The 21,811-nt window shown below is 44.2% G+C and overlaps 1 protein-coding gene across 7 annotated transcripts in view; it reads right to left on the minus strand.

The window, feature by feature from the left end:
• LOC115094073 (elastin-like) overlaps nucleotides 1–21,811 on the minus strand; it is a 122,466-nt gene that overhangs the window by 55,751 nt on the left and 44,904 nt on the right. For 4 of the 7 annotated variants that reach the window (XM_029606749.1, XM_029606750.1, XM_029606748.1 and 1 more), the window contains 5 exons: nucleotides 19,880–19,924; nucleotides 10,823–10,855; nucleotides 8,622–8,675; nucleotides 8,373–8,432; nucleotides 3,507–3,569 (listed from right to left, as the gene is read on the minus strand). In XM_029606749.1, the coding sequence (XP_029462609.1) occupies nucleotides 3,507–3,569; nucleotides 8,373–8,432; nucleotides 8,622–8,675; nucleotides 10,823–10,855; nucleotides 19,880–19,924 (255 nt within the window). The remainder of the gene's footprint in view (nucleotides 1–3,506; nucleotides 3,570–8,372; nucleotides 8,433–8,621; nucleotides 8,676–10,822; nucleotides 10,856–19,879; nucleotides 19,925–21,811) is intronic. The other 3 variants (XM_029606754.1, XM_029606752.1, XM_029606753.1) reach the window with 2 other exon arrangements.

Consider the following 21,811-nt stretch of genomic DNA (forward strand, 5'->3'; position numbering starts at 1 on the left):
GAGAGCAGTGTAGTTTAATAGGCAGATAAATTGCATTCCTTAATTTAAAGAGACTTAATTCTGATATTAATCAGCAGATTCTACAACTAAATTCATTACGTACAGAACTTATTTTCTGAATCCTTTTCCTCATTGGTCATGAGTTGCTTTGAACTTAATTTTCTGGATCTAGTTCCTAAGTTTGGTTATGAGCTTTTATTGGGTCAATATTCAAAACGTTTAGGTGCCCAACTTTGAAAGTTATCAACAAAGAAAAAATTTTACTCAAGATGCTGCACACAGGGTATTCAACTTAGAGAAGGAACGTGCATTATTGGATTTTAAAAAATGTGTGCGCACATGGATGCGCAATTTTATAACATGCATGTGACACTACGCGCATGTTACAAAATCGGGGGTGGTGTGCGAAAGAAGGACTACATTTTTGCGAGGCGACGCATCGGGACCTTCTCCAATTCCCTCCCAGGCCGTTCCAATTTAGGAGCAGACTGGGATTGAATTTTCCTACCCCCTACCCTAATCTTCCTTTTCCCTTTCCTCCCCATCCTCTAAAACCCTTTTTTACATTTTATTATCTTTTATTTTACAAGTTACTTCAGGTCGGGCCCTGAAGTAACTTGCGTGCGCCGGCAGACGGCTGGCACACAGGGCTCCGGGACAGTGAACAATGGTGCTGTCCCGGCCCGCCCAAAACACGTCCTCCAGCCCGCCCCTTGAGCGCATCCCAGCCTTTATGCGTGTGGCCAGGCCTCATGGAAGATTCGCCCGGCGCGCATAAGGCCCGGCCACGCACTTAAAGGCTGGGATTTACGCACGCCAGGCATTTAAAATCTGCCCTTATATTTGGATAATATTACACGATGATCCTAAGTATGCCACTAGGCTACATTAATCTCTTGATTGACTTGCATCCAAAGTGAGCGGAGTGAGTATAATCATTGGTCATAATAGAGAGGAATGCTCTTTATCAAAGAAAACATGTTTGTTACTGTCCTTCAGCTTGAGCCAAGAAAAAATAATTTTAAAAATGTTTTAATATGCAAATACCAGTCTTAGCATTGAGTTTAGTGCAGGGAAAATGACAAACCGCATATCTGAAAAGGCTCCTGGCATAGGAAGCTGAAATTCAAAGAGGACATGTTAGTGCAATAGAAAATGCTGTATCCAAACCATGCAATTTCATGGGTTTTGTTTTTGCTTCAGGTATCAGAAAATGTCTAAGTGATGTCCTGAAGCAAAAAAAACCACATCAAATGCAAAGATTTGTATTTGCATATTAAAATGATTAAATTGTTTTTCTCGGCTAAAGTTGAAGGACAGTAATAAACATATTTTCTATGATAAAGGCCACTCCTATCTATTATGACCAATGATTATACTCACTCCGCTCGCTTTGGACACGAGTCATTCAAGAGATTAATGTAGTCTAGTGGCATACCTATGATGATCATATAATATTAAATAAATACATTTAGGGCCTGATTTTAAAAAACATAAAATTGCTGCAATATATGCCATTGAAATATCCATAGTATCTAGTCGTGTAAGTGCACTTTTCGCGAGTAAATATACTATTGGAGCAATTCTCAAAAGCTGTTACATTTACGCGTGTAACTCCTTTGAAAATTACCCCCACAATGCGCATGTTCCTTCTCTAAGATGAATGTCCTGTGTGCAGCATTTGGAGTACAAAATGTTTTCTTTGTTGATAGAATTTTGTATTTTGCTCCTGGGTTTATTTGCAGAGTCTTAACTTTGCTGCTAGGCCACATTCCTTAGTAAAGATCCCAGTAGGGCTTTACATTGGGTGCTATCCTAGAGAGTCTGGCTCTGCAGTGTAGAACAGTGGAATGTATTATTTTGTTACTGCACTGCATGGGAGGTTGCTGCTATGGATTATTCCTGCTTTCATAGCGTAAAAGTGATCCTTAGTTTCTATGGGCATTTTAGCTGAATTTTAAGCATAGGAGCCTTTTACCTCCTGCTCCTTGATTTTGAGTTGCAGACGCAAAACCTTGGCAGGGAGCCCTAGACACGGTTTGAGAAATTTGCTGCTAATTTACACCCGGTGGCTATTTTAACTGTTTCTCTCGTTTATGAATTTGTTTGCTAGGAGGTTTTGTTCACCATTCCTTTCCCCAGAAAGAAGACAGAGTTACCTAAGATCTGGATGGAAACAAATTTCCTCTAGGATCTTGTCTCTTGCAAAGATCCTGGCAGCGTTTCTGTGGTTAAGATTACTCTGAGGTTTTGTCATTCCAAGGCTGCCGAAGCTTCAAGTGCTTTGGGCGCTCTGCATTAAAAGGCCCACGTGGTCTGATGTAAGTCCCCCAGCCCGATAATATTACTAAAGGAAACACCTTGACAAGCCCTATCCCTTTGTACAAGAAAAATGGGTGAAAGCCCTACCGTGGGTCCCCTCCACCAGCCCACCCACCACTCCAAAGCTTACCACCCACTCTTGGGGTTCTTCCAAGGGCAGCCATGATCTCCACTTGCTCCTGCCCCACCAGCACCATCTTGGAAAATGGTGCAGAATAATCCCAAGTTCCCCTTTGCCCTGGAGATGGAAGGGGGGGGGGGGGTGAGGGGGTGCCAACTGGCGCCATTTTGCAAGATGGTGTCAGTGAGGCAGGAATACCTGGAAGAACCATGAAACAATGAGGTAACTTTTTTGGGGGGGGGGGGGGGGGGGAGGACTGACCAATTTACAGGGCTTTGGGTCATTTTTTTTTATTGTTTGTTTGTTTGGTTTTTTTGCACAAGGGAGTGGGGCTCACAGGGGAATGAGCTTGCCAAAGAGCTCCTTTTTGTAACGTTCATGGACAGCACTGGGGTAAGGGAAGGAGGTTTCCAATTCCCCACAGACCACCCAGGATTTAATCCACAGGGGTGGGGGGGCCTTGCCCTGGGCCATGTGGCCCCTTTAATCCAAGCCAGCCTTGAGACTGGGTGCCAGCATTGCTGTGACTGGGAATGCACAAACGTTTCTTGTGAAAGCTTAGGGATCCTTGGCGAACATTTGTGGAAACCCACAGAAAATATCATAAGTTAGAAAAATTGCCTTGTTAAGCACTGATTTTTAAAAGAACAATGTAGTTAGTTACTCTTTGAAAATACTCCTAAAGTCTGCATGCTAGTAGTGGCTGTGCAGTTTGAAAATTGTCCCTTTATGTTTATCTCCTTGGTTCTTTTCCACATTTTGGTCATGAGCTTTTCTGCACTTATTTCCAGGTTGAATTACTGATTTTGATTACAAGACTGTTTGTACTTATTATTACTGGATCCTGTTCGGACTTTGGACATAAGCCTCATTTGTCCTCGTTTCTGAATGTTCTTTGGACAATCAATAGCGCGCCATGTTCAGGAAACAATACAGAGACTAAAGGTTAGAAAGAAGCGAGTCCTTTCCCCCTATATCTTCCTGCTGCCCTCTTCCCCAGCTTCCCCCATAAATTCTGCTTGAGAATTTATTTCTGAAATGAAAGCAGGATAGAGAATATTACCTGTTCTGCCAGGCTTCATGCCCAGCCCCATTCCAGCTGGCAACCCAGTGCCTGCCCCCGTGCCTGTAGAGAAACACAAACATGACATAGATCATTGGAAACCACCACAGCTCCTAGTTTCCTGCAACAGATCTAAAATAGATTCTGCGACAAGAGTTAGAACATTCTGCAGCTAATTTCCATAAATCTGTATCACACATCACTTAGATAGGATTTTAGACAGTGCTGGGGAGGAGCCGGCTGTCATGGTAGATGTGGGCACCAACAACATAGGAAAATGTGAGAGGGAGGTTCGGGTAGCCAAAGTTAGGCTTTTAAGTAGAAAACTGAAATCCAGAACCTCCAGGTTGGCATTCTCTGAAATGCTCTCTGTTCCACGCGCAGGTCCCTAGAGGCAGGCAGAGCTCCAGAGTCTCAATGCATGGATGAGATGATGGTACAAGGAAGGAGGATTCAATTTTGTAAGGAACTGGGGAACCTTTTGGGGAAGGGGGGTGTCTTTTCAAAAGGATCAGGATCCACCTTAAGCAGGGTGGAACCAGGCTTAAGGCGCTAACCTTTAAAAAGGAGATTGTTCTAGTTTAAAAGCTGCTCAAAGAGGAAAGCAGACAGTCGCTAAGCAGTGCATGGTTCAGACGGAGGTATCTTCGAAAGATACTAATGAAACAGGAGAGTAGGGGTGTGCATTCATTTCCTACGTATTGGTAATCTGCAACTTATAGGGCCATGTTCGTTGTATTCGTCGGGAAGCGAAACGTATTGCGATTCCCCACGAATACAACGAATCTTCACAGAAGTATTCAGCCGTCTAAAGGAGCGAATTTAAACAAACCTCCCACCCTCCTGACCCCCCCCCCCCCCCAAGACTTAACAAAACTCCATGGTGGTCCGGGAGCCATCTCCTGCACTCACGCCCTCGGCTGCCAGTATTCAAAATGGCGCCAATAGCCTTTGACCTTACTATGTCACGGGGCTATCGGTGCCATTGTTCAGCCCCGTCACATGGTAGGAGCAATGGATGGCTGGCGCCACCTTGTGCTGGCAGCCGCAAGATGGCGCCGGCCATCCATTGCTCCTACCATGTGACAGGGGCTGACCAATGGCACCGGTAGCCCCTGTGACATAGTAAGGTCAAAGGCTATCGGCGCCATTTTGATTACTGGCAGCCGAAGGCCCGAGTGCAGGAGATTGCTCCTGGACCCCCGCTGGACCACCAGGGACTTTTGGCATGTCTTGTGGGGGTCAGGAGGGTCCCCCAAGACTTGCCAAAAGTCCCTGGTGGTCCAGCGGGGGTCTGGGAGCGACCTCCTGCACTCGGCCGTCGGCTGCCAGTATTCAAAATGGCAACGATAGCCTTTGCCCTCACTATGTCAAGGGGCTACCGGTGAAATTGGTCAGCCCCTGTGACATAGTAAGGTCAAAGGCTATCACCATCATTTTGAATACCGGCAGCCGAGGGTGTGAGTGCAGGAGATGGCTCCCGGACCCCCCGTTGGACCACCAGGGAGTTTTGGTAAGTCTTGGGGGGGTCAGGAGGGTGGGGGGTTGTAGTTAATTCAATTTTAGCCAGGAAACGAATAAGAATTAACGCATGAACGTATCGGGGGCCCCCTTGCTGAATGCAACATATCTGCCCCCCGACGAATACGAATCCCGAATGCAATGTATGGCGTCCCTCTGCACATCCCTACAGGAGAGTTAGGACATCCCAACAGAGAGGTTCCAAAAAAAGCCATAGTTGTCCATGTGCCTAAAAGTAAAGAATCACATGAGCTAAAAGATTCCAAATTACCCCTATCAAATGAAAAGCACGCTGTTAATACAAACAAAAAAAAACAACACTCTTTGAAATGTCTGTATGCCAATGCCAGAAGTCTAAGAAGTAAGATGTGAGAATTAGAATGTATAGCAGTGAATGATGAGATAGACTTAATTGGCATCTGAGAGAAATGATGGAAGGAGGATAACCAAACGGTATTGTGATTTAATCTGTACCCTGATATACAAATCACAATGATAGGGAGGAACAACTTGGTGTGCTGGTGGTGGGGGGGCACTTTATGTCCAGGATGGCATAGAGTCCAACAGGATAAAGATCCTGCAAGAAACTAAATGCACAATAGAATCTTTATGGATTGGAATACCATGTGCGTTCGGTAAGAGTATAGTGAAGGGGTATACTACCGTCCACCGGACCAAAAAGATTAGAGGATGAAAAGCTAAGAGAAATTAGGAAAGCTAACCAAATTGGTAGTACAGTAACAGGAAATTTCAATTACCCCAATACTGACTGGGTAAAGGTATCATCAGGACATGATAGAGAGATAAAGTTCCTGGATGGAATAAATGACAACTTTATGGAGCAATTGGTTCAGGAACAGACGAGAAAGGGAGCTATTTTAGATCTATTTGTTAGCGGTGCACAGAATTTAGAGAGAGGGGCAACTTGGCAATAGTGATCCTAACACGATCAAATTTGAAGTAATGACTGGAAGGGGGATACAATAAGTAAATCCATGACTAGCATTAAACTTTCAAAAGGGAAACTTTAATAAAATGAGAAAAATAGTAAAAACTGAAAGATGCAGCTACAAAGATTGAGAGGGCTCAGCCACAGGTCCCTTGCCTGCCTTCCAGCCTTGCCTCATCTAGCTTGCTTTCCACCTTGCCCTCTCTCTGTTTCCTTGTCTTGTCTGTCTTGTCTGGATTTTTGCCATGCCTTTTCTTATCTACCCTGTCCTGCCTGTCCCCTCTGTCTTTCTTGGCCAATTTCTCTGGTTCTGATCTCAGCCATGGACTTAGATCTACCCCTTGCTTGCCGCCTAGACCTGACCTTAGCCTTGAACCTGGACCGCATCTTGTCTGCCACCAGCCTTGACTCTTGGACTGCTCTGGCCTCTGCCTTGCTGTAAGGGCCCAATCCACGGGGGGGGGGGGGGGGGGGGGGGGGGCAGCTGGTTCAAGTGAAGCTTTAGCCTGGCTCGCGTCAAAGCACGTTCTCCAGCTGTGGGAGCAGGCCTCATGGGCCCACCCGTGATGAAGCAGCAACTGCATCGCGGCACAAAGTGCTCACGCTCATGCCATTTCTTACACTATGAGGAATAAACCACGGGACTCTGAGGAATGATCCTTGGACTGGAATAAAAGCAACCCAAGGCCCAGCAACAGGAGAGTGACTGACTGGCTCCGCGGGAAAAGACTAAAGGGATCCCATGTGGACGCACGGAATAATGCGTGTGTGAGCATGCTCAGTGCGGCATGGTCAAAGTTCTAGAGACTTTGACATTAGTTTTCCATGCTATCTCCATCAGATGATGTCACCCATGTGGGAGAACTGCCATCCTGCTTGTCCTCGAAGAAAAACATGAAGGACATTCAGTTTTCTGATAATAAAGTACTACCTGCATCTAAGAAAAAAAACCTACAAGACATGGTAAATATAATAAGGAGCCCTATTATTGCCCACTAATGTGCGTCTCATTTACAAGGGCCTCTTTTGAGCTACTGTATTCTTGACCTGGGTATGGATGTTCCCAGAATGGGAGACTCAGATGTTTCCTTCTGTAGCTGAGCGGCCACTCTCTCATCTGTCCAAATTGTAGAACTCACACCGTCTGCTGATAGACTTTACTCCTGCCACACAAACAGGCCAGCGCCCGCTCTCCCGACGCACGCCCAGGCACCTCCCTGGGCACGCGATTCTCTAATTAAATGAGGTGTCGCTAGGGATAATAGCTCGTCCCTAGCACCTCCTTATTAGCGGTAGAGGTGGCTGTCAGCAGGTCCGACAACCGACGCTCAATTCAACCCACCGACAGCCACAGGTTAGGGAAACAGATGCCGAAAACTAAGCGTCTGTTTTTCTAACCTGCTGACCGGTGGGCAGATTTAAAACTTTTTTTTTTTTTAATTTTTGGTTCCTCTGACTTAATATCATTAGGATATTAAGTCAGAGAGTGCACAGAAAAGCAGTATTTTCCGGGTTACCCTTGGGCAGGCGTTAATTCCTGAGAGTAAAATGCACGGCTTCACCGCACATTTTACTTTCAGTATCCTGGGTGACTAATAGGCTCATCAACATGCATTTGCATGTGATGAGCGCTATTAGTTTTCGCGGGGTCGGCCTCGCATTTTCAACCGTACAGTATAAGGGGTAATAGACGCGCGTTGAAAACTTATGGCTAAAACAGGTGCTAAACGGTGCGCTCAGCCGAGCACACCATACTGTATCGGCCTGAAAGACATGCAACTCTGTCTGGACTACTGCAGGAGAAGAATATTTTATCTTTCTCTTTTTCTTGTCCAACAATAGAACAAGGGGAATTAAATATCGGAGGCAAAAACAAAGAAGTTCAAAACCCAGTACAGTATCAACGTCTGTGCAGCAGGTTTCTTTTGGCATATTCGGGGGGGGGGAGGGGGTAATCAAACTATAAGAGGCATTGTTCTGCTATAGAGGAGAGGGTATGTGACTAGGAAGCGGGTGTAGGGGTCAGAAGTATGCACTTGCGGAGCGAGAGCAACACACTCAGGGCTACAAGCTCCTTTAGCAGATCATGGCAGGGGGAAGGTGCTGGGGTATGTGTTGCCACGCTTGGTAATGCATGGCTTCTTGGACCCAGGAATGTGTATTGATGGCACAAATCTGAGATATACTAAGGGTTTAATGCTCTTTAGAATTCCCATTTTCACATGTTTTTCACGTGCACTAACACAAGTTAAAAACATATTAGAGCACATTTTTAACGTTATAGTAAATAGAGCCCTTCATTGTCACTTTGTACAGACCAAGCTGAGAATATGTTGTCTCCTTCAGGTATTCTCTGAAGCATTTATCTCAAAGGAGGAGATAGTTTCAATTCTTACCAACTCCATAACCAGGCTGAAGACCAGCACCGGGATAAGCACCTGTTCTACTGGGATAACCTATGGAGAAAAGCATGTTAGAAACTTCCTCTAGGCAAGAATCACAATCTCCTGCAGTCACAAATTCTCTCAATCTGTGAGCCTTATTCAATAAAGATTTCCTCTATAAATACAAGAGAGGGGAAAATAATGTCTGAATATAACTCGGTGAAGGCTATATTGAAACAAATCAGACCGTATAAATCTTACCAAGCTGAGCACCTGTGCTTGGGAAGCTGCCAACACCAACTCCATTACTGTAACCTGGAGCAGGGAAAACAAAATGGCTCCCCTGTAAGCAATGTCCTCTATGGACAGCAAGAAAGCCAGCCATAACCTTAAGGTGCTGACAGGGAATGTTTCTTCAGAAGCAGCAGAAAATCTAGAAACTTTTCTTGACGTGCAAAGGACTTTCCTCTTGCCTCCATAGGTGAAGGTGCCCCTGTATAATAGTTTTAAATTAAAGGCAATTCCAAAAAAGGGAGCTCAGGGGACATGTGTGTCTGTTTATCCTGCTGTCCAGAGAGGACACCCCCTTACAGGTAAGTAAATTGGTTTCCTCTGTAGACAAGCAGCATGAATCAGCCACACAAGTGGGAATTCCTACATAAGGGCTGCCTTTCACAAAAAAAAAAGGGAAAATAGCAACAAATTGCTAAAAGAAGAACAATGTTTTAAAGGGTGAAAACCCATTTTGTTTTCCTTTTTTTTTTTGTTTAATATACTATATACAGAAGACAACCTGAAATAATATAATAGATCCTAGGGAGGGTAGAATTGGATTTTACCCCACAAAGGGAATCTGGAGAACGGACTGAGCGAGACAACACAATGGGAGTGTCTAGACCAGAGGTTCCAAACTCCAGACTTTAAGGGTTGCAAACTATTCTGGTTTTTAGAATTTTCACAATGATTATGCAGAAGATATATATCTGCATATAATGCAGACAGGGCATAATATCTCATGCATAGTCATTATGGAAATACCAAAAACCAGGTATGCAGTCCTTGCTGAGGGTCAGATTTGGGGAACCTGCTCTTTATCGCTCCATGGTGAAACCGCACCTTGAATACTGTGTGCAATTCTGGTCGCTGCATCTCAAAAAAATGTAGTTACACTAGAGAAAGTACAGAGAAGAGTAACCAAAATGATAAAGGGGATGGAACAGCTCCCCTATGAGGAAAGGCTTAAGAGGTTAGGATTGTTCAGCTTGGAGAAGAGACATCCGAGGGGAATATGATGGAAGTCTACAAAATCATGAAAGGACTTGAACAGATAAATGTAATTCGGTTATTTACTCTTTTAGATAATACAAGGACTGGGGGGGGGGGGGGGGGGGCTCTCCATGAATTTAGCAAGTAGCACATTTAAAACAAATTGGAGAAAACTCTCTCACTCAACACAATTAAGATCTGGAATTCATTGCCAGAGGAATTGGTTAAGACAGTTAGTATAGATGGGTTTAAAAAAGGTTTGAATAAGTTCCTGGAGGAGAAGTGTATAAACTGCTATTAATCAATAGGGAATAGCCACTGCCTGTTACCGGCATTAGTAGCATGGGATCTATTTAATGTTTGGGCATTGGCCACTATGGAAACAGGATACTGGGCTTGATGGACCCTTGGTCTGAACCAGTATGGCATATATTATGTTCTTATAATAATGGGAAGTAAATGTGTGGAGCAAAGCCCATGTTGTAGCCCTGCAAAGGGACAAGTTCCAGCTGGACTAGAATACAGTCACAATTCTGACATTATGATCCTTCTCGTACTCTTCTAGAGACAGATCTTCCTGGCATAATTTAATGTGGGAGGGTCGCAGCAGCACTCCTGGGCCTCCTTATTCCATTGGCAGCGATAGTGGCAGAAGTCCAGTTAGCAGGTCCTTGCCCTTCCTTTCTTTACATGTGGCTCCTGCTTTTGAGCCTACTGCTTGTGTTATGTGCCGGCCCAGATGAGGCAGAGGGGAGTGAGGGAGATCTCCGTGGCACAAAAGGAATTTTGAGGCAGCACAGGGGTTGAGAAGCTGTGGGCTAGGTTAGGAGGTGCTGGTGTCACTGCCACATAACCGCTGTGCTGGACTGGAGGGTTAAAATCCGGACAATTTCCAGACATCTTAGCCCTCTGTCTGGCTTCCAGAAGTTGCCTTTAAATTCCATACTGTCTGGAGGAGAAAATTCAGATAGTTGGCAACCCTATGCACGCCGCTAGGAAACAGCACATATAGTTTTGCCCATACTATAGGAGGGCAATAAATCACATTATTACATGGGTTAACACGTTTACCTGCATATAGTCTTTTGATTATTGCCCCCACAATATATTAATTTGCAAACACATACAAATTGTTATGTCGGTAACATTTCTTGAATCTGAGAGAGAGACACACAAATGGACTAAAAGTAATGTACCTGCTTTAGGGGGTTTCCCTCCTCTCCCAAGACCTGTAAAAATGAGTTACAATAATTTTAATTTCAATATTATAATTGAATCCACATAACACTGTGTAATACATAATTGTTACTGCTGTGCATCACGCAAATTATCAGCAATATCAAATGAAACACGTTCAATAGTCACAGCTTTTTACATTTTTTCTCCTTCCCCATACAGGAGAGAATGATAATGCTTAAGCACAAAGGCATTCCTGTCTCATGTCTTCCAACTGTAGACAGGGGAACAACGTGCAATAGAGGCAGTACATGCAAATCTATTTCATGCATATTCATTGTAGATATCCTGAAAACTTGAACTGGCTAGCTGTGTCTTGAGAACTGGGTTGAGAACTACTACTCAATATGGTGAAAAATTAATACAACAAAACTGAGAGTCCAAAAAAGAGGGATTAAATAACTGTAAATAATAATGCTATTTCCTCTAACATTTCAATATATTTTCATGACACACATTAGGATGCTGTCTTTTGGACCTTCATACTTGTTAAAGCCACATGCTCATGATTTGTACTGAATGCACACTCATATAAGTGCCCAATTTCCAATCATCGTTCCTTCAAATTGCAACACTTTGTGTATTTCAAATAATACTATTTTACATGCAAGAGAAAATCAACATCCCCAACTTATATTGACAAGATTTTCTCTGACACGATCTGTGTTTCAGAGCATAGAGTTTCCTGCATCAGTGGGATTTGAGATTCAGCATCACTTCTCACTTTAAATCCAAAATAGCTAGAGACCAATATTCAAAAAAAGGTAGAAGGCTTAACTTCTCCAGCTAAATTTAGCTAGACAAGTCACCTTGGATTTTCAGCAGGATAAACATTCCACTGAATATTCCCCCATTAAAGTTATCTGGCTACCTTTAGTCGGATAATTTGAAACCTTATCTGCTATGTTTTGAATATTGCTGGTTAGGATTACAATTATCCCTTCTCATGTAGCCGGATAACTTTAGGTGAGGCTACTGAGTGGAAAAAAAAAAAAAGAAACCTTGTGGCTTAGCGGCCCAATCACTGTCCCACTCACCAAAGCTTTAAATCATGGGCCCTGCTGGGCCCTGCTTCCCCCTCCAAAGCCCTCTCTCTGATAGGTTTCTCTGACAGATTTTAAACTCCAAAAGTAGTGTCTGGGACCAACCTCCCCCACCCCCTCCCCAGTTCATCTTAAATGTGGCAAAATTAGCCCTCTACTGCCTCCTTCCCTCTCTCACCTTCACCCTCAACCCTAACCCTCTTATCCTCCTGGGACCTTGGCCAATCTTGATCTTCAGCCAACCTCCCATTAAGTTACTACAAGAATCCCAGCCCAGCGCTTGTAGTGTTGCTATGTGAGCCGTGCTAGAAGTGTAAGCTAGGATTCCAGCACTGCTTGGTTGTATTTTTTTTTCCCTTCCTGCTTGTACAGTAAGTATGACCATATAATTGAGGATATTCAGTGGGACATGTATCTGGCTGAATATCCCTGATAAATTATCTAGTTAATGTTAGCCAAATAAGTTATCCATTGTATGGGTTGTTTTAAGTATCGACTAGGGTTGCCAACTTTTAACTGCAAATTTCCAAACAGTTGGAGATGTTTAATATCTTCATTAGGGCTGTGTTTTGGGATGGGTGAGCCGGATGGTTGCCCAGAGTGCCATCAGGTGAGGGGTGCCCTGAGCACCATGGGGACAGAGGAGGAAAGGCCCAGCGTGGTCACAGCTGATTCCATCCCGCCACGGTCAAAGAGGATTTGCGTAGCCATAGTGGATCCCATCCCGCTGCAGCCAAAGACAGGCCCAACCTGGCTGTGACCGAAGACTGAAATTGCGTAGCTTCAGCAGATCCCATTCCACCTCAGCTCAAGTGAGGTATTGGGGGGGGGGGGGGGGGGTCGCCCTAAATCCAGCTCTGATCTTCACATGCGACTTTTATTACCACTCTTTATCATTACAAAACAACAGAAACCTATAGTTTGACAGCAGATAAGGACCAATCTAGTTTGCTCAATTTCTTTCTGCTACAGTGTATTAGACCACAGGTGATCCATGGCTTTTCTCTCACTTCTCTGCAATTAATAATCCTGTGCTTTCTTTAATTGTTAATGTTTTTGCCTCCCCACTGAGAGGTTATTCCATGCATCCATCATCTTTTCTGTGAAAAAATACGTTCCTATGTTATTCTTGAGTCTATTCTTGTTGATTGTTTTATAATTATGCTATTTTATTTTCTTCATTACGCACTTTTTTAACCTGTAAATCACCTGGATCTTTTTTTCATTTAATTTTGCTATTTGTTTTATTATACTGCTATCACATATCTCTAAAAGTAAAGGAAGGATACGCTAAACTTATGGTCCTCAGAAGACTCAAACCACTCCTAACAACTGCTAACTTTCGATCAGTACTACAAGCGTTGATATTTGCAAGCACTGATTATTGTAATGCACTTCTACTAGGTCTACCATACACCACACTAAGACCACTGCAAGTTTTGCAAAACACAGCAGCAAGAGTTTTAACTGGCAAAAGCAAAAGAGAACACATCACGGAAACACTGGTTGAACTACACTGGCTTCCGATCGAACAAAGAATCCAATACAAAACATTGTGCACCATACATAAGTTAATACATAACAAAAACGCAGACTGGTTAAATATAGCCCTTCGAGTACATGTCCCTAACAGAAACCTAAGGTCAGCAAACAAAGCTCTCCTGACAATACCATCAGTCAAAACGGCAAGACTAACACAAGTAAGAGAGAGGGTGTTATCATTGTCAGGACCCATACTATGGAACTCCATGCCCTTGGATTTAAGATTACAAAGAGACAGCAAAACCTTTAGAAAAAGTTTAAAAACCTGGCTATTTAAACAAGCTTTCCAAAAAGAGAAGGGAGAATAGAAGCCAGGGATGGGCAAAGTACGAACAATTAAACAACCATACACACTGCAGAAATTCACGAAGCGTGAAGTTTTTAATATATAGCGCACCATCACTAATGGATAAGTTACATTTGTAAAATTAGTTCTGTACTTAAAACTGAGAAGGAAAGACATGGACATGATTAATCACAGTTAACAACGAACATTGATAACAAACAATGTTACCGAACCTTATGGCACCTATGTAAACGACAAATTGTAGAATCATTACTTTTATGTGCCTTAATGTAAACCGTTGTGATGGTCCCCACCAAATGACGGTATAGAAAAAACTTAAAATAAATAAATAAATAAATCATTTTTATTTGTTATATTATGTAAGTTTTATCTTGTAAACCGCCTAGATCTCTATTTATTGTATAAAAGGTATACAAAAGCTTTTAAATAAATAGATAAATAAATCCTTTCAGAGCCTCATATCATGACTGCTGTGCGTCCCGGCCACATCCACTCCATGGCCGGCCCTGCTCACCTCGTTCTCCCATCCACGAGCTCCAGGCTCTCCTCCTCTGCAGCTGCAGCCAGTTCGCAGCTCCCCCGCTCTCAGTCTCCAATGCAGGCCTCACAGCGGAGCTCCCATGGGAGCTCCATGTCCTTGGCCTCGCCCCTAGGCGCGCGGCCAACCTGCAGCCTTTTAAAGGGCCAAGCGTGGGAAAACCCCAAGAGGCGCTCGCTGATGACATCACAGAGACTCCATATATAAGACAGGGCTCAAACTCATGATCCTTGCCTTGGCAATCAGGTCATACACTCTGGTGTTATCTAGTTTGCCTGTTCCAGTGTCTCCTGCTCCTTCATCTCTCCATTCCTGGTTGTACTCTTCGGACTGATCTCACAGTACTGACCTTTGCTTGCTCCTGACCTCGTCTGACTGCTGCCTGGAACCTGACCTCTGCCTGTCCTCTGGCTTCGTCTGACTGCTGCCTGGAACTTGACCTCTGCCTGATCTGACTACTCCCGGATTGACTAAAGGTACTGACCCCTGCTTCGGCTGACCATTCTGGACTGATACTCTGGCCTTGCTCCTCGCTATCCACTCAGACACTCTATTCTGGCCTCCTGTGACCTCTGGACATTCTTGCTTGGACATCGACCGCACACCCTTGTTCATGGTGGGCACACTCCTGTGCTTCCTCTCTAGGAGACCCTGAGAGGCCCACCTAAGACCAGGGGGCCCGGGTACCCAAGGGCTCAACCTGCGGAAAACCCGAGTTGCTATTGGCGAAGCTCCAGCTAGCCTCTCTGGGCGCTCCAGCTAGCCTCCTCCAGGTGCTCTCTGGGTCCGACCAGAGGGCTGTACCAATCTTGCACCAGGCCAAGGGTCCACCTTCAGTGCAACAATGACCACTAGTTCTAGAACTTCTTTATTCTGAGAAAGGTTTGCTTTTACCAGCCCAGGGGCCAAATCACTATTTTGTAACATTCTTTAGGCCTCTGATTAAATGATGGACTGAAGTCTATGTAAGTGACATAAAATAAATATATCCAACACATTGAATGTTCAGTAGCTACCAATGCACACACTATATTTATTGATTTTCGGTTTGAGTTTTTATTGTATTTTTTGTGGGAATTTATCAGTGTTTATTACAACAAGCAAAAAAGGGAGAAAATCAGTGGAAAAAAAGTTGGCCTATTTTTTTACACCGATTTTCTCAATTTTTGTGTGTTGTAATAAACACTGATATATTTTCCAGGAAAAATAAAATTAAAATTGAAAATGAAGGTCCCTATGATCACCAGAGGGGCCCGTCTACCTCCACTGTGCCTGCCTGTCATGCCCCTATCAACAACAGAGAGGCCCTGTCTACCTCCGTTCTGCCAGCCTGTCTTGCCCCTATCAAAACCACAGGAACCAGACTACCTCCACTCTGCCAGCCTGTCTTGCTCCTATCAACACCACAGTGACCTGACTACCTCCACTCTGCCAGCCTGTCTTGCCCCTATAAAAACCACAGGGACCAGACTACCTCCACTCTGCCAGCCTGTCTTGCCCCTATAAAAACCACAGGGACCAGACTACCTCCACTCTGCCAGCCTATCTTGCTCCTATCAATACCACATTGACCTGACTACCTCCACTATGCCAGCCCGTCTTGCCCCTATCAACTTTCTGCCACTCTGCCTTGCTGCCATACACCAGATGACTCACTCTACTCCTTGTGGTGTTCTTGCCACTATCATGGTTCCTCAGTGTGTTGGTGCTAGTCTTTCTGCTGCTTTGTCCCTTTATCGGCACCTTGTGGATTTTTTCTGACACACTTTGTGCTTGCTATGTACCTCTTCATTGTGCTGTAGGATGTTGATGCCACTTTGCTTCTCGTGCTGCCTTCGAGGGTTCATGCAACTGTTATTGGTGCTCTCTTTTGAAGCTGTGGGGTGTTTTTGACACTCTCACTGCTGCTTTGCATCTCTGTTAAAGCACTCTTGCCACGCCTGGTACCCCTTTGCGGTGCCAGGCCATTCATGCCACTTTGGTGCCACTTTGCCACAGTCTTTTCCCGTTCTGATGATTGCTCCCCAGAAGTTTCATCTGAATTGATAATAAAACCCCAATTCTGCAGCCAAAAACTGGCTGCAAATACTTCCCCCATTGACTCTAATGGCAAATGAAAAATGAATGAAACTAATAAATGAATTGGGTTTTTTTGCTATGAAACTAATAAAACGAATTGAGGTCCCAACGAAACAAAAAAACAAATCGAAACAACTTTTTCTTCTGCACATCCCTAGCAAACTGCACTCCAATGGGGTCATAAACTAATTTATAATTTCTTTGAGGCAAGAACCCAGGCTAGCTCTCCACTTCCCTTCCTTCCCAGGAGTATAGGTTTGATAGACTTGGGAATGAAAGGAGCCCGCAATGTGTGATGACCAACTCTCCCTCTTGAATTCCTTGGGCTAGGGAAATTCTGATACTCTGTGTGCTGTGTTCCAAAATGTCAAAAGAGCCAATGTGTTAGTGTCCAAATAAATCCTTACTGTTGCAAATAGTTGAAAAATGGCATTCTCAGCACCATAAATATGTTCTTTACAGGTTTTTTCTCAATCTGTGCAGGACTCACATCAGGTCAAGGGAGACTCCCACTCTTCTTGGAGCAAGGTAAAATGGAGCTCCCAGATGGGCAGGGTCCTTAGGATGGTCAAAACCCCATCCAGGCTGATATAAATAGTAAAGTCTAGTGCACAGAGTAAATCATCTTTCTCTCCCCAGGGTAATGAACACTGGATGGGTGTCCCCAGTGATGTTTTTTCCATTACTCATGGTTAACAGATCTTCCCGAAACATCTCTTATCAGATAGAGTGGTTAAGTTTATCACCTGGTATTGGTGCTCTCTCTGCAAGTCGTTTGGCATCATTCTTGATTACACGACTTCCTATCACCCACAGGGCAATGGAAAAGTGGAATATACTAATCAAAACCTTAAAAAACATTTCTTTGCTCCTACATCAACAAGCGCCAGGACAACTGGGCCACTCTCCTGCCATGGTTCGAATTATCTCACAGCAATCACATTAATGCAGCTACCAGCTCTTCCCCTCTCCAAATTGTTTATGGAAAACAGTCCTGCCTATCATTACCACTGACCGTGACAGTCTCTTCACCTGCGGCTTAATTGTCAGCACAAAAACTGCATGACCTGTGGGATCAAATCAACCTGCTAATTAAAAAGGCTGCTAAGTGAACCAAGAGAACTGCCGATGCACAAAGGAGGCCAGCTCTCCAGCTCAAGATGGGTGATAAATCTTGGCTAAGCACCAGACTCTTAAGCCTGTGGCTTCCCTCCTTACGAGTGGCATTGCACTTCATTGGACCACTCCCAGCCACCTACAAGTTGAGTTACCGCCCACCTTAAAGATTCACGTTTTCCACATTCCATTGCTCAAAACACAGATATCTTCCTGGCCCTCCAGAGAGCTGCCTGAACCCCAAGAGGGTGGTTCTGAGGAAGACCAGATAAATAAAGTCCAAGAGGTTTTAGACTCCCACAGAAGAGGCAATAAAATTGAGTACTTAATCTCCTGGAAGAACTGTGGTCCAGAGGAAAACTCATGGGAGCTATCATTCAACATTCTGGATTCCAATCTACTGAACAACTTCCATCAGTGGTACCCAATGAAACCCATACCCAGAGCCTCAGGGAGGGGGCTTAAGAGGGGGGTACTGTTGTGTTTGACTACTCGAGGGGACAGCCCACAAGCAGTTCTCACCTTCGTGCCCAGCACCTTCTGGCCAGTCGCTACTGTCCCCGACCCAGCTGGATGCTGCCAACCCTTCTCATGGAAGGATGCCACTGAACGCCGCCAGCTCCTGCTTCTTCCTGCACCCGTCAGGCCTCTTAAAGGGACCGCGGCAGGAAAGTGCCTGCAGCACCTACTGATGACATCATCCTCTTCGTATTTTATAAGGGCAGTTGCCTTGACGCATTCTGCCTCAGCAACAGGTTGTTCTACATTCTGTAATGCATGTTGCTTCCAGCCTGCTGCAACCCTGTCTCTCCTTCTTCCTCAGATGGATGCCCTGTTCTGACCCTTGCCTGGACTCTTGTTGCACTATCACTGCCTGCCCCTGATCCTTGCCTGGACTGTCACTATACCTGACCACTGCCTGCCCTTGGACCATGATTTTAAAAGCATTGCTCATGCAAAAATACCCACATGCATGCCTATGAGGGCTGCTCGAGCACGACGGATTTTAAAAAGCCACAAAATACGAGTGTATATACCCATGTAAGCATAAGGAATAAGGGGGTGGAAAAGGGGCAGAGTATGGGCATTCTGGGACAGGGCCAAAACTTGTGTGCGTAAATCAGAATTTAAAACCAAAAATCACACCACATATACACTAGATATCCGCATAACTTCACTGCTGCTCCTGAAGAGGAACAAGTCTGTTGATCTCGAGTTTTAGGGCTTATAGAACAGGGTGAGGAATCTGGGTCAACTGGGGGGCATGCATGATGAAGAACTAGAGAGGTGCGAAAGACTTTGCTATTAACTGGACAAACTGGTGGACTAATTGCAAACCTGTGAATGTGCCTCGCATGAACACACTTTAAAATTCACTGACATGCATACATAAAAGCCAACAAGGTCCTATGGAAGACACACGCGCGCTAGCTCTGCCGAGTAACCTCTTAAAATTAAGAGCATACTTGCACACGGTTGGTGCATTTTAAAACATACATGCGTAAGTGCACGCACAATTTAAAATTCCAGTGTATCCTCGCTCACATGCCGATATGCTCGTGTATAGGCACAAGCGCGAGCAGTTTTAAAATCTACCTCTTCACGAGCATATATCAGTAAACATCTGTCAACTTAGGATCCCACAGTGCTTTAAGCATTTGAAACTTGTTGTTATCCTCAAGTTTGTTACTGGTGGGTTTTGCAGAAAAAAGTAAGGCTGGTATTGGTCTACTGTAGTCCGGTTTTTTTCTATCATAAACACAGGAGCACAGATATATGCTTCAACAGTGGTGATAACAGTTACTGAAGCCTCTTAGGAATGAATGGCCCTTATCTATAATCTAATTAAACAGATTCCCCATTGCAGCCACAAAGAGCACACTATTTCCTGGTATCTAAGGAAAATGATTCAGTATTAATTAACCTCAAAACTGGGCCTCTGGAGACTTCAGATCGTGCATCAGTGTGGTGCAACCTGGAGTCGAGGCAGCCTGGAAGTGGGCGAGAAGTCCCGAACCTTTCCTTAAACAGCAGACCACAGCTTTATTTTCAGAAAGTGCTAATGTGGTTGTGGGGGGGGGGGGAATCATTTCATTTGTAACAGAAAGCGTGGGATAGACAGAAATATACTGAGATTGGAGAGGCAAATAAAAAAGTTTAAAAAACAACTAGTTACAAGTAGAGGGCAAAGGGAGCCATGTTATATTAAAAGTACAAATTCTTTTGGTATAGAAACAAGCCAGGGAAAATATTAGCCAATATCACAAAAAAAAAAAAATGTATCCCTGCTATGAAGACATCACAAGGGGGAATAATTTTATTTGCACATAACCAAATGCTATCCTCAACTTTGTGTCCTGTCCAGCCATGTAGGGGAAGGTATACCACTCACCTCCTAGAGGCAACTGTCCACGGGGGAAACCAGCTCCACCATAACCTAGAGCAACACAGAGTGGAGATGAAGTGCCAGCAGAGGCTTCTTAATAAATAATAAAAAACTCAGAAAATAACACAAGCCATCAGCAAGCTACCAATGGTCGCACAGTGCATTTCAGCTTAATTTTCACTCAGCAAATATACACTCGATAGCAACAATGCTATACAGTGAGCGGAGTAAGCAATTACAGATAACAACACTGTCATCCAGTGATCGGTGTTAGTAAGTAGAGGTGACAGCAGCAAAGACATTCAGCGACCAGAAAATGCAAATACAGGTAACAATACTAACATCTAGTAGTGCTAAATACATGCTACCATCCAGTAATAGTAATTACAGGTAGGGCTGTCACATGACTCAGCTCAAACTTCACAGGCTGATCAATTTCTGGTTTTGTCACATTGCATTTATGGTCTTGTAGTTCCAATTTCTCTAGGAAAGTCAAGACTATAAGAAACCAATATTGAAAAGCTATCCAGCTAAATGGCAACTTTTTGAATATTGGGGCACTTACCTGCCTATAATATATCCAGATAAAAAAAAGAGGCACTTTGGGGGCATTCTTGGGTGGACCTAACAGGGCCGGCACATCCCAACAGGCGAACTAGGCAGTCGCCTAGGGCCATATGGGCCATATGGGGCTACGAGCCAAGCCCATCCCACTCATGGCCGACAGGAGTAGAGACTTGGTGGGCCATGAACAGCACCCATCCTGCTCATGGCCAAGAAATGCAGAGACTCGGCGGAGCGCAAGCAGCTCCCATCCTGCTCGTGGCCATGAAAAGCAGAGTCTCGGTGGGCCACGAGCGGCGCCTCTGTGTATGTGTGTGAGAGAGAGGAATTATGTGTGTACAAAAGAGCAATGGCGTTAGTGAGAGAGACGGAGGGAGCCTGTGTAAGGGTGCGTGTGTGAATGAGACAAGGAACCGAAGTGTGTGTAAGAGAGGGGGCCTGTCTGAGTGAATGAGGTCGGGCCCAGAGCAAGGCAGAAGGTTTGCCTAGGGCACCTAATACCTGTGCACTGGCCCTGCTAGATAACTTAGCTGATTTTCTGTTATAACCTGCTAAATTAGCCAGGTAACTTTAGAGAAGGTCATATTACTCTAAAACATATCTTTAATTCCTAACCAGCTATGTTTAAATCGGTTATCTGGCTATATTCAGCGGGACACTTATCTGACTAACTTTAGGTGGATAACTTTTCCACTTGCTGGACCTTTTAGTTTTCAGCTGAAAATTCACCTAAATTAAAGATGATAAACTTTTTGGGGGCTGATATTCAAAACAAGTTGAGCTCCTCAATTTAGGATTCTAAGTTAGGCTCCTATTTTCAGCCAAATTTAAGTCTTTCAGTTTTCAGCTTAAGGACCTAAATTTAGGTTTCTATTTATTAGCCTAGATTTAGCATCCTAATTTAGATGCCTAATGCTAAAAATCAGTGCAAAGCAATTAACCTTTTTTCTCCCATCCTAACGCCACCTTTGTAACCACTCACTTTTTAGGCACCTAAATGTAGGTACTCGGCCTTAGTACATTTTCAAAATAGTCAATTTAAGAATCTAACTCCAAAAGTTAGAAGTCTAAGCCCTTTGAAAATTTTCACCTAGGAAGGATACTAATTTGCCTAGATTTAGGGGCCCCCGTGTTAAAAATTGGTGCTAAGAACCTAGCTTTTTTCCAAGCTCTAACTTCACCCCTGTAGCCACCCACTTTTTAGGATTTGAAATTTAGGCCCTTAGTGAATCTAGGGGCCTAAATGTATACACTCAGCCTTGGTAAATTTTCAACAGGTCCAATGAAAGAGCACAGAGGCCAGTTTTCCAAAGGGTATAGGCTCTTCACTTTGAGAGTTAGGCTCTCTCTCTCACCTTTCTTTTTCTCCCAGTC

Source organism: Rhinatrema bivittatum, chromosome 6 (assembly GCF_901001135.1).
Source record: "Rhinatrema bivittatum chromosome 6, aRhiBiv1.1, whole genome shotgun sequence".
In the NCBI taxonomy this organism is placed as follows: Eukaryota; Metazoa; Chordata; class Amphibia; order Gymnophiona; family Rhinatrematidae; genus Rhinatrema; species Rhinatrema bivittatum.